The sequence below is a fragment of the Salvelinus namaycush genome, chromosome 36 (assembly GCF_016432855.1).
Source record: "Salvelinus namaycush isolate Seneca chromosome 36, SaNama_1.0, whole genome shotgun sequence".
NCBI classification, from domain to species: Eukaryota; Metazoa; Chordata; class Actinopteri; order Salmoniformes; family Salmonidae; genus Salvelinus; species Salvelinus namaycush.
This window is the reverse complement of record NC_052342.1, coordinates 7320232-7333660: the sequence shown is the minus strand read 5'-3', so window position 1 is coordinate 7333660 and position 13429 is coordinate 7320232. Positions and strand designations below refer to the sequence as shown.

At 45.2% G+C, this 13429-nt stretch overlaps 1 protein-coding gene across 1 annotated transcript in view; it reads right to left on the bottom strand.

The window, feature by feature from the left end:
* LOC120030344 (neurexin-2-like) overlaps nt 1–13429 on the bottom strand; it is an 848849-nt gene that overhangs the window by 523871 nt on the left and 311549 nt on the right. Inside the window, exon 4 of the mRNA XM_038975718.1 lies at nt 2942–3243. Coding sequence (XP_038831646.1) covers nt 2942–3243 — 302 coding nt within the window. The remainder of the gene's footprint in view (nt 1–2941; nt 3244–13429) is intronic.

Below are 13429 nucleotides of genomic sequence, written 5' to 3'. Positions count from 1 at the left end.
TGTGTCATGCACAAAGTAGATGTCCTAACCGACTTGCCAAAACTATAGTTTGTTAACAAGAAATGTGTGGAGTGGTTGAAAAACGAGTTTTAGTGGCTTCAACCTACTGTAAGGGTATGTAAACTTCCGACTTCAACTGTATATGAGAATGCTGTTCATTGACTACAGCTCAGGGTTCAACACCATAGTGCCCTCCAAGCTCATCACTAAACTAAGGAGCCTGGGACTGAACACCTCCCTGTGCAACTAGTTCCTGGACTTCCTGACGGACTGTCCCAAGGTGGTGAGGGTAGGAAATAACACATCTGTCACGCTGACCCTGAACACGGGGGCCCCTCAGGGGTGCATGCTCATTCCCTTCCTGTACTCCCTATTCACCCACGACTGTGTGGCCACGCACGACTCCACCATTAGTAAGTTTGTCAACGGCATGATGGTGGTAGGCCTGATCACCAAGGATAATGAGACAGCCTATAGGGAGGTCAGAGACCTGGCAGTGTGGTGCCAGGACAACAACCTCTCCCTCAACGTGGAGCTGTTTGTGGACTACAGGAAACTACACGCCACCATTCACATCGACAGGGCTGGAGTGGAGCGAGTTGAGAGCTTCATGTTCTTCAGTGTCCACTTCACTAAGGCCCTATCATGGTCCAAACACACCAACACAGTCGTGAAGAGGACATGACAACGCCTCTTCCCCCCCAAGAGGCTCTCAGATCCTCAAAAAGTTCTACAGCTGCACCATTGAGAGCATCTTGACTGGCTGCATCACCTCTTGTTACGGAAACTGCTCGATATCCAACCGCAAGGCGCTACAGAGGGTAGCGGTTACGACCCAATACGTCACTGGGGTCGAACTCCCTGCCATCCAGGACCTCTATAGCAGGAGGTATCAGAAAAAGGCCCTAAAGATTGTCAAGGACTCCAGCTACCCAAGTCATGGACTGTTCTCTCTGCTACTGCACAGCAAGCGGTAGCAGAGTGCCAAGTCTGGGACCAAAAGACTCCTGAACATCTTGGTGTTCATCAGACTGCTGAACAGTTAATCAAATGGCCACCCTGACTACTTACATTGACCCTCTTTATTTTTGGCAATGACTCTCTTGCACTGGCTCTATGCACACTCACTATACTCTACCCAGACACTCACACATACAGTACTAAATTGACAATCCAACACACACACACGCATAGACGCAACACACACACACACACACACACACACACACACACACACACACACACACACACACACACACACACACACACACACACACACACACACACACACACACACACACACACACACACACACACACACACACTGCCGCTACTCTGTTTATTATATATCCTGATTGCCTAGTCACTTTAACCCATACCTACATGTACATACTGTATTGCCTCAACTACCTCATACCCCTGCACATTGATTCGGCGCATGTGACCAATAACTATTGATTTGAGGGGGAGGGGAGGGGGGGGGGGGGGGTTGTTACTAATGGTTGGTATACTTAGTGTACATGCACCAGTATGAACTAATGATTGTGCACCCCCCAGCAAATCTCTGTCAGTGTGCGAGCATGCCTTTCCAGTGTCAAAGGCTTTGCGCCCCCGAGTCAAGCTCACAGGAGAAAGACGAGGCAGGCACATAAGCTACATGGCTATTTAAGCTACATAACCGTAGTGGCTCAATCTCTGCGTTTGCAGCAAGAATGACTGCTATGAAAGCCGATACATATTAAACTAGTTGGTCTGGAGAGATACTTATGAAAGACGATGCCACAAACTTACTGCACCATTGAGGTTCCTTTATACCGGCAACACAACTTTTCCTTCTCCTGCCTGAGACTGAATTCTGCAGTCATTAAAAAGTCCAGGGAAGTTTGACGCACCTGTTTTGTTTCCAGGGGAGAAGGAAGTAAGGCTTTGTGTAAATGTTTGCCGCGGCGCTGGACAAAGGAGGTGATTTTTTTGTTTGTTAACGCATTCACATCAGGCCTGGTTGCAATACGGGGCCCTTACAATGGCTATTATTAGGGCCGACAAGCCATTCATTCCAATTACAATTACCAAAACACTGGGAGAAGCAAGCAAGGCAAATGTAAGTGAAATTGATTACATCTCACAGCCACTATCTGCCAATTGATGACCTGGTATCGATCCTTTGCTTGTGCTGTTCAATTCAATGTGTGGTTGTGAGGGGTATACGTGTGCGCACGAACATGCGTGTATGTGTGTGTGTGTGTGAGGGTTTGTTAGTGTGTGTGTGTGTGTACGCTGGTGTTCACATCGGCTGAGTGGGCTCCCTTGCCACCTATTGGCTGTGATTAGCTGGTTGTAAAGATCTATGGAGTAATGTGTTAAGATGGGGCTGAAATGCATCGTCTCTTCTGATTAAATTAGAAAGCATCACATGCGGGTAAGTACATTACATGCATACATACATAAACAAGAACAGCTCCCATTGGTAGTGACTATTGAATGCAGTGTTCCCTATTAGGCTTACGTCGACATACAAGTACTCAATGTTCCAGACGTGTGTGTGTACTAGATATCCACCAACATATAAATGAATGTGTGTGACGCTCAAGCACTGGGTCAGTTCTACTTCTTCGGTGATCTCAACTTTGACCCCCTTCCCCCACGTTTACCCCAATGAAAAGATGATATGGATCTTTGGTTGTTTTTTGGAAAGAAAACCATGACAAGAGAGAGTGAACAGCAGCATTCCTCTGCAGGTCTCAACCCTGGAACTGGAAGAGAAAAACACCAACATTAGGTAGGGATCAAGCGACAGGAGAAAAAGGAAGAAAAAAGAGAGAGATATAGACCAACAGACAAAATAGCTTGAAAGATAGAGAGATAAGAAAGCCAAAAAGATACAGAAAGCGAGAGAGAAACGCTGCATAGAAGATGGACCAATCACGTCGTGTCTCTTTACCTGACGCAGGTTGCGGGTGACGCGCACATCGTGCCAGGTGTTGTCGTTGAACTTCCCGTTGACGGGCTCCACCAGTGCCTCGAAAGCGCCCGAGCCCAGGTTGATGACCAGCCACACGGCGCCGCTCTTCAGCGACAGGTTGACGTAGTCGGCCGACTTGCCCGTGTGCAGCATGAGGCCGTTGCGCTGCAGCGTGCGGAAGGAGAGCGTGATCTCGTCCGTGCTGCTCTGGATGGGCGTCAGCGACAGGTCGTAGCAGAAGAACTCGTTCCCCTTGAAGGTGGCCACTGACTCTTCCTTCCCTGGAGAGAGAGAGAGAGAGAGAGAGAGAGAGAGAGAGAGAGAGAGAGAGAGAGAGAGAGAGAGAGAGAGAGAGAGAGAGAGAGAGAGAGAGAGAGAGAGAGAGAGAGAGAGAGAGAGAGAGAGAGAGAGAGAGAGAGAGAGAGAGAGAGAGAGAGAGAGAGAGAGAGAGAGAGAGAGAGAGAGAGAGAGAGAGAGAGAGAGAGAGAGAGAGAGAGAGAGAGAGAGAGAGAGAGAGATGAGGTTTTACAGTAATTGTTGGTCAATGGAGGACTGAGCATATAGATTGCCTTCAGAAAGTATTCAAACCCCTTTATTTATTCTGCATTTGGTTGTGTTACAGCCTGAATTCAAAATGTATTAAATAGATTTTTTTTCATATACACAGTATCCCATAATGACAAATTGAAAACATATTTTTAGACATTTTTGCAAATCTATTGAAACTGAATTACAGAAATATTCACAGCCCTGAATCATGAGCTACACAAGCATTTTCAAGTCTTGCCATAGATTTTCAACTAGATATAAGTCAGAACTGTAACTCGGCCACTCAGGAACATTCCCTGTCTTCTTGGTAAACAACTCCAGTGTAGATTGTTCCTTGTGTTTTAGGTTATTGTCCTGCTAAAAGGTGAATTCATCTTCCAGTGTCTGGTGGAAAGCAGACTGAACCAGGTTTTCTTTTAGGATTTTGCCTGTGCTTAGCTCCATTCTGTTTCTTTTTTATCCTGAAAAACTCCCCAGTCCTTACAATTACAAGAATACCCAGAACATGATGCAGGCACCACTATGCTTAAAATTATAGATAGTGGTAATCAGTAATGCGCTGGATTGGATTTGCCCCAAACATAATACTTTGTATACTGGACAAAAGTTAATTGCTTAGCCACATTTTTTGCAGTATTACTTTAGTGCCTTGTTGCAAACAGGACGCATGTTTTAGAATATTTTTTAAATTCTGTACAAGCTTCCTTCGTTTCACTGTCAGTTAGGTTAGTATTATGGAGTAACTACAATGTTGTTGATCCATCCTCAGTTTTCTCCTATCACAGCCAATAAACTCTGTGTTAAAGTCACCATTGGCCTCATTCTGAAATCCCTGAGTGGTTTCCTTCCTCTCCAGCAATGGAATTAGGAAGGAAACCTTTATCTTTGTAGTGACTGGGTGTATTAATACACCATCCAAAGTGTAATTAATAACTTCACCATGCTCAAATGGATATTCAATGTCTGCCTTTTTTTATGTTTTACCCATTTACTAATAGGTTCCCATCTTTGCGAGGCATTGGAAAATCTCCCTGGTCTTTGCGGTTGAATCTGTGTCTGAAATTCACTTCTTGACCTTGCAGATAATTGTATGTGTGGGGTATAGAGATGAGTTAGTCATTCAAAAATCATGTTACGCACTGTTATTTCACACAGAGTGTATCCATGCAACTTATGTGACTTGTTAATAAGCACATTTTGATTCCTGAGCTTATTTAGGCATGCCATACCAAAGGGGTCGAATACCCCTTTGACTCAAGACATTTCCGCTTTTCATTTACAATGAATTTGTTTTAAAAAATGACAACATAATTATAAAAAATATAAATTGAATCCAATTTCAGGCTGTAACACAACAAAATGTGGAAAAAGTCAAGGGGTGTGAATACTTTCTGAAGCCACTGTAGACCTGGCAGAACTGCTGTTAGGTGTGCTGATGCATTGGTAAAACGCATCAAAAAATATTTCTATAAAATCATGAAACCGTAGTAGTGAGAGTGTGAGGTGTGAGTGCTTGGTTGCCATCCTTGTTCTTACTGTCAGTCAACAGTTAAAACAGACAGCTCACACTACGGACACATGCCAAGTCCCATTGAAACGGCGGGGAAAGACACCATTTCTGCATGTCATTCATGTCATTCTGTCATAACAATGACTAATGATGGCTCTCCACACAACATGGAAACTCATAACCTCATAACTCTTCTCATGTACTTCTCTATGGCCACGTACAGTGGCAAGATAAAGTATGTGAACCCTTTGGAAATACCTGGATTTCTGCATCATTTCGTCATACAATTTGATCTGATCTTCATCTAGGTCACAACAATAGACAAACACAGTCTGCTTAAACTAATAACACACAAACAATTATAAGTCTTTATTGAACACACCGTGTAAACATTCAGTGCAGGGTGGGAAAAGTATGTGAACCCTTGGATTTAATAACTGGTTGACCCTCCTTTGGCAGCAATAACCTCAACCAAATTTTTTCTGTAGTTGTGGGTCAGACCTGCACAACGGTCAGGAGGAATTTTGGACCATTCCTCTTTACAAAATTGTTTCAGTTCAGCAATATTCCTGGGATGTCTGGTGTGAACTGCTCTCTTGAGGTCATGCCACAGCATCTCAATCGGGTTGAGGTCAGGATTGTGACTGGGCCACTCCAGAATGAATCCATTCTGTTGTTGATTTACTTCTGTGTTTTGGGTCGTTGTCCTGTTGCATCACCCAACTTCTGTTGAGCTTCAATTGGCGGACAGATAGCCTAACATTCTCCTGCAAAATGTCTTGATAAACTTGGGAATTCATTTTTCCATCGATGATAGCAAGCTGTCCAGGCCCTGAGGCAGCAAAGCAGCCCCAAACCATGATGCTCCCTCCACCATACTTTACAGTTGGGATGAGGTTGATGTTGGTGTGCTGTGCCATTTTTTTCTCCACACATAGTGTTGTGTGTTCCTTCCAAACAACTCAACTGTAGTTTCATCTGTCCACAGAATATTTTGCCAGTAGTGCTGTGGAACATCCAGGTGCACTTTTGCAAACTTCAGACGTGCAGCAATGTTTTTTGTTGTTGACAGCAGTGGCTTCTTCCGTGGTGTCCTCCCATGAACACCAATCCTGTTTAGTGTTTTACGTATCGTAGACTCATCAACAGAGATGTTAGCATGTTCCAGAGATTTCTGTAAGTCTTTAGCTGACACTCTAGGATTCTTCTTAACCTCAATGAGCATTCTGTGCTGTGCTCTTGCAGTCATCTTCGCAGGATGGCCACTCCTAGGGAGAGTAGCAACAGTGCTGAGCTTTCTCCATTTACAGACAATTTGTCTTACCGTGGACTGATGAAAATCAAGGCTTTAAGAGATACTTTTGTAACCCTTTCCAGCTTTATGCAAGTCAACAATTATTAATCTTAGGTCTTCTGAGATCTCTTTTGTTCGAGGCATGGTTCGCATCAGGCAATGCTTCTTGTGGATAGCAAACTCAAATTTTGTGAGTGTTTTTTAAAGGGCAAGGCAGCTCTAACCAACATCTCCTATCTCATCTCATTGATTGGACCAGGTTAGCTGACTCCTGATTCAAATGAGTTAGCCTAGGGGTTCACATACTTTTTCCAAACTACACTGTGAATGTTTAAATGATGTATTCAATATAGACAAGAAAAATACAATAATTGTGTGTTATTAGTTTAAGCACATTATGTTTGCCTATTGTTGGGACTTAGTTGAAGATCAAACCAATTTATGCAGAAATCCAGGTAATTCCAAAGGGTTCATATACTTTTTCTTGCCACTGTACCTCTGTGTACCAGGGTCTATCAACAAGCTGCCTTCCCAACAGTCCAGTGATCCACACTGACACCACTGTCTTGTTGTAATTTCCCCATGCCCCCACACTCTGTGTAGGGCATCCAGCTCTGATAATGAGGTTTACCAGCAAATCAGAGTGAATCAAGGGGAACCCTCACTGGATTGGATAATCCCATTCATCCCAAAAATGTATTACTGCAAATAACTCTAATCCCTAGACACATTTCCCAGGGGAGGGCGGAGTCGAGATGGCCAGATAGATTGAGAGACACCATCTCCTGAGCACTGAGTTACAATCTGGAGCTAAGAGTGGCGGGACTGGTGGCAAGAGTGGCGGGACTGGTGGCGAGAGTGGCGGGACTGGTGGCGAGAGTGGCGGGACTGGTGGCGAGAGTGGCGGGACTGGTGGTGGGACTGGTGGCAAGAGTGGCGGGACTGGTGTCGAGAGTGGCGGGACTGGTGTCGAGAGTGGCGGGACTGGTGTCGAGAGTGGCGGGACTGTTGGCGAGAGTGGCGGGACTGTTGGCGAGAGTGGCGGGACTGTTGGCGAGAGTGGCGGGACTGGTGGCGAGAGTGGCGGGACTGGTGGCAAGAGTGGCGGGACTGGTGGCGGGAGTGGAGCCGAGAGTGGCGGGATGCAGCCTTAGGTGATACAGACTTAGAGAGGACATGGACTCATTTTCTATAGATATAGGATTGCTGTAATGTCTCTAATGTATTAACATAATGATATTTCAAGCACATCAATCACGGTGATTTGACTATGTATTTAACAAGTCTGATTTTATGGAACATTAAGTCATACAGGCTTTTCTTTTCAAATGGCAGTCATCCAAAATATAGGAACGCCTGCACATACATTGTTGTGAACATGCACGCAGGCACACGCAAAAACACAATCACGCATAAATGAGAGAGCCAATGAATCCTCTGCTTAAAGAGACAACTATTTAAGGAGTTTTTTTGTTTGAAATTGGAATTCAGAGTAATCTCAGATGAGGCGGAAAGGCATCACGGCGTGGAGGAAAGAAGAGAACAAGAGAGGGAGAGAGAGAACGAAGAAGAGAACCGACAGAGAGACGGAGAGAGAGAGGCAGTAAAATAGAGAAAATAGGGAGAGAATGAGAGAGGCAGAGAAAGGGAGAAAAGATAGCGAGAGAGATACATATCTTGTAAACAGAATCCTCACGGTCACTGTGAGTGGCGTCATGCCCATAGGGGGCACAGAGGCACGTGCCCCGTCAGATTTGTTCTGCATATATATATTGTACAGTTGAAGTCTTAAGTTTACATACACTTAGGTTAGAGTCATTGTTTTTCAACCACTCCACAAATGTCTTGTTAACAAATTATAGTTTTGGCAAGTCGGTTAGGACATCTACTTTGTGCATGACACAAGTAATTTTTCCAACAATTGTTTACAAACAGATTATTTCACTTATAATTCACTGTATCACAATTCCAGTGGGTCAGACGTTTACATACACTAAGTTGACTGTGCCTTTAAACAACTTGGAAAATTCCAGAAAAAGATGTCATGGCTTTAGAAGCTTCTGATAGGCTCATTTACATAATTTGAGTCAAAAGGAGGTGTACCTGTGGATGTATTTCAAGGCCTACCTTCAAACTCAGTGTCTCTTTGCTTGACATCATGAGAAAATCAAAAGAAATCAGCCAAGACCTCAATTCACCCAACTTATTGTGGGAAGCTCGTGGAAGGCTACCCGAAACGTTTGACCCAAGTTAAACAATTTAAAGGCAATGCTACCAATTACTAATTGAGTGCATGTAAACTTCTGACCCACTGGGAATGTGATGAAAGAAATAAAAGCTGAAATAAATCATTCTCTCTACTACTATTCTGACATTTTACATTCTTAAAATTAATTGGTGATCCTAACTGACCTAAGACAGGGAATTTGTACTAGGATTAAATGTCAGGAATTGTGAAAAACTGAGTTGAAATGTGTGTATGTAAACTTCCGACTTCAACTGTATATATATTTCTCTTTATTACTATTTGCCATATTTTATTAAGTTGGCTTTAGTTAGCCCTGATATGTTCCCAATCTCCCAACCTCATAGTGAGCTACCAAGAAGCCATTTCAGGCTAAAAATCTAGTTATTTAGACAAGCTAGCTATTCTATCTCAGCTGGCATGCCTGCTGGCAAGTTCGGTAGTCTTTAGAAATCAAGCAATAATTAAATTTACTGAATAAGACTCACACAGATTTTATCAGAGATACAGAGAAGCATATCTGGTTTCTTAAAAAAAAAAGAACCACTAGCCAGAAGGAGAGCCCAAGAGGTATGCTACAGACAGCCTAAGAGGTCTGCTTAGGTTTTTTTTTTTTTTTTTACATAGAATTAAGCATAATGATTATAGCTTTAGATTGCAGGAAAAAACTGTTGCAGGTGTTTGAAAAACACAAAATTGTCCAATTCTCCCAAGGGACCACCCCGAAGCCACCCCACATACTTGGTGCTACCTCTGAGTGTTGGGGGGTACGACGCCCCTGGTCTCTGTGGTGCTGACGTAGTATGAACAAAAGCGTGGCAAATGGATCGATGCAGCCATTTTCAATTATGTATTAAGTTGGGAGAGAGAGAGAGGAACAAGCAGAAAAAAACAACTGCAACGAGCAGCTTGTGATTGCTTTCTATGAGCTGTGGTGTCAGAAGATGGAGATTGAGCTGCTTGGAATGGAAGGAGGCAGCTAGCAGAAGATAATATATATATATCGGTTTTTTTAGGGGGGGGGGGGGTGTTGTTTAGGCGATGTTAATGTACTCACTGGTGGCTGACAAAAAGGGAACAAAAAAAGAAGATACTGCCCGAGCACTCAGACTGACAGGAAAGGACAAGGGGACGCATTTCACTGTCGCACAGCGACACTCTATTGATGAAATGGGGCTAGTGGCATCTCTGACCGTGGCATGATGCATCGCTGCGCAACGTCCAACAAGACATCTTCCGAAACCTATTGGAGGTCTCTCTCCATCTTTCTCTCTCCCTTTCTCTCCCCCTACCTCTCTCTCTCCATCTTTCTCTCTCCTTGTCTACCTTCCTCACTCTCTCTGCCTGTCTCTCTCTTCTCTCTCTCTCTCTCCCTACCTCTCTCTCTCCATCTTTCTCTCTCCTTGTCTACCTTCCTCACTCTCTCTGCCCGTCTCTCTCTTCTCTCTCTCTCTCTCTCCCTGCCTGTCTCTCTCTTCTCTCTCTCTCTCCCTGCCTGTCTCTCTCTTCTCTCTCTCTCTCTACCTGCCTGTATCTCTCTTCTCTCTCCCTGCCTGTCTCTCTCTTCTCTCTCTCTCTCCCTGCCTGTCTCTCTCTTCTCTCTCTCTCCCTGCCTGTCTCTCTCGTCTCTCTCTCTCCCTGCCTGTCTCCCTCTTCTCTCTCTCTCCCTGCCTGTCTCTCTCTTCTCTCTCCCTGCCTGTCTCTCTCTTCTCTCTCTTATCTCTCCCTGCCTGTCTCTCTCTTCTCTATCTTATCTCTCCCTGCCTGTCTCTCTCTTCTCTCTCTCTCTCCCTTCCTGTCTCTCTCTTCTCTCCCTGCCTGTCTCTCTCTTCTCTCTCTCTCTCTCCCTGCCTGTCTCTCTCTTCTCTCTCCCTGCCTGTCTCTCTCTTCTCTCTCCCTGCCTGCCTGTCTCTCTCTTCTCTCCCTGCCTGCCTGTCTCTCTCTTCTCTCCCTGCCTGCCTGTCTCTCTCTTCTCTCTCTCTCTCCCTGCCTGTCTCTCTCTTCTCTCTCTCTCCCTGCCTGTCTCTCTCTTCTCTCTCCCTGCCGTCTCCCTGCCTGTCTCTCTCTTCTCTCTCTCTGCTTGCCCCTCTCTCTCTTCTCTCTCCCTGCCAACAAAGCAAATGAAACAAAACAAAGACGAAACAGACATTAAAAGTAAACATTACACACAGAAAACGTTTCAAGAGCGTAACAACCGTTAAAACATGATATTATTAGTGGTTAAAAAATGTAGTATAACATTTAAAATGCTACAGTATGTACAGTGTTGTGATAATCTCTCTCTCTCTCTGTCCCTAACTCCCTCTCTCATCCACCCACCAGCTCAAATCTCTTTTTATATAGCCGGAGCGCTTACGGTGGTTGACTCAGTATAGCAAAAGGCAGGAGTCAGGACACACCTAAGGCTGGATATGCTGGCATAATCTCTAAATCGCTTAATGCAACACATCACAGGATAATGGTGGCTTGCTTGCTGGTTATCGGGCAGAACGCCCTGTGCTTCCTCATTTTTCTCAGAAGAAAGAAGGGAAGCCTTGTTTGAGCATGAGCAGCTCTCGCTCTCTCAATTCATTTCAGTATACATTTCTGGACTGCAACATTGTAAGATTGTGCCCTCCGTGGCACTTAAAATACACTGAGTGTACAAAACATTAAGGGCACCTTCCTGATATTTAGTTGCACCCTCCCCCCTTTTGCCCTCAGAACAGACTCAATTCGTCGGGGCATGGACTCTACAAGCTGTTGAAAGCATTCCACAGGGATGCTGGCCCATATTGAATCCAATGTATCCCACAGTTGTGTCAAGTTGGCTGGATGTCCTTTGGGTGGTGGACCATTCTTGATACACACGGGAAACTGTTGAGCGTGAAAAACCCAGCAGCGTTGCAGTTCTTGACACAAACCGGTGCACCTACTACCATACCCAGTTCAAAGGCATTTAAACATTTTGTCTTGCCCATTCACCCTTTGAATTGCATACATATACTACCATTCAAAAGTTTGGGGTCACTTAGAAATGTCCTTGTTTTTAAAGGAAAAGCACATTTTTTGTCCATTAAAATAACATCAAATTGATCAAAAATACAGTGTAGACATTGTTAATGTTGTAAATGACTATTGTAGCTGGAAAAAGCTGATTTAAAAAAAAATGGAATACAGTACATAGAAGGCCAGCATCCCGGAGTCACCTCTTCTCTGTTGACGTTGAGACTGGTGTTTTGCGGGTACTATTTAATGGAGCTGCCAGTTGAGGACTTGTGAGGCGTCTGTTTCTCAAACTAGACACTCTAATGTACTTGTCCTCTTGCTCAGTTGTGCACTGGGGCCTCCCACTCCTCTTTCTATTCTAGTTAGAGCCAGTTTGCGCTGTTCTGTGAAGGGAGTAGTACACAGCGTTGTACGAGATCTTCAGTTTCTTGGCAATTTCTCGCATGGAATAGCCTTCATTTCTGAGAACAAGAATAGACTGACGAGTTTCAGAAGAAAGTCTTTGTTTCTGGCCTTTTTGAGCCTGTAATCGAATCCACAAATGCTGATGCTCCAGATACACAACTAGTCTAAAGGCGGACAGTTTTATTGCTTCTTTAATCAGCACAGCAGTTTTCAGCTGTGCTAACATAATTGCAAAAGGGTTTTCAAATTATTAATTAGTCTTTTAAAATGATAAACTAACACAACGTGCCATTGGAACACAGGAGTGATGGTTGCTGATAATGGGCCTCTGCCTATGTAGATATTCCATGAAAAATCTGCCGTTTCCAGCTACAATAGTCATTTACAACATTAACAATGTCTACATTGTATTTCTGATCTATTTGATGTTATTTTAATGGACAAATGGCTTTTCTTTCAAAAACAAGGACATTTCTAAGTGGCCCCAAGCTTTTGAACGGTAGTGTACACAGTCCATGTCTCAATTGTCTCAAGGCTTAAAAATCCCTCTTTAACCCGTCTCCTCCCCTCCATCTACACTGAAGTGGATTTAACAAGTGACATCAATAAGGGGCTTTCACCTGGATTCACCCGGTCAGTCTGTCATGGAAAGGGCAGGTGTTCTTAATGTTTTGTTGTCATGATCTTTTAGAGCGCAACTTGGCATATACAACAAGGCAATTCGAAATGTCAGACAGGCTCATGTTTCTAACTTGATCACTATTAATCCGAATAATTTGAGTGCTCTTCTCGACCATTGACGGCCTGATAGAACATAGAAAACAACACATAGACAACCCACCCAACTCACGCCCTGACCATACTAAATAAATACAAAACAAGGGAAAACAGGTCAGGAACGTGACAGAACCCCCCCCTCAAGGTGCGAACTCCGGGCGCACCACCTAAAACTCTAGGGGAGGGTCTGGGTGGGCGTCTGTCCGCGGTGGCGGCTCTGGCGCGGGAAGTGGACCCCACTTTAACAATGTTTTTGTCTGCCTCCTTAATCGCCCCCTTGGCCTCCTCCTAACAACCACCCTCCATATCAACCCCACTGGACCAAGGGGCAGCACCGGACTGAGGGGCAGCACCGGACTGAGGGGCAGCACCGGACTGAGGGGCAGCACCGGACTGAGGGGCAGCACCGGACTGAGGGGCAGCACCTGGCTGACTGGCGGCTCTGGCAGATCCTGGCTGGCGGGCGGCTCTGGCAGATCCTGGCTGGCGGGCGGCTCTGGCAGATCCTGGCTGGCGGGCGGCTCTGGCAGATCCTGGCTGGCGGGCGGCTCTGGCAGATCCTGGCTGGCGGGCGGCTCTGGCAGATCCTGGCTGGCGGGCGGCTTTGGCAGATCCTGGCTGGCGGGCGGCTCTGGCAGATCCTGGCTGGCGGGCGGCTCTGGCAGCGCCTGGCTGGCGGGCGGCTCTGGCAGCTCCTGG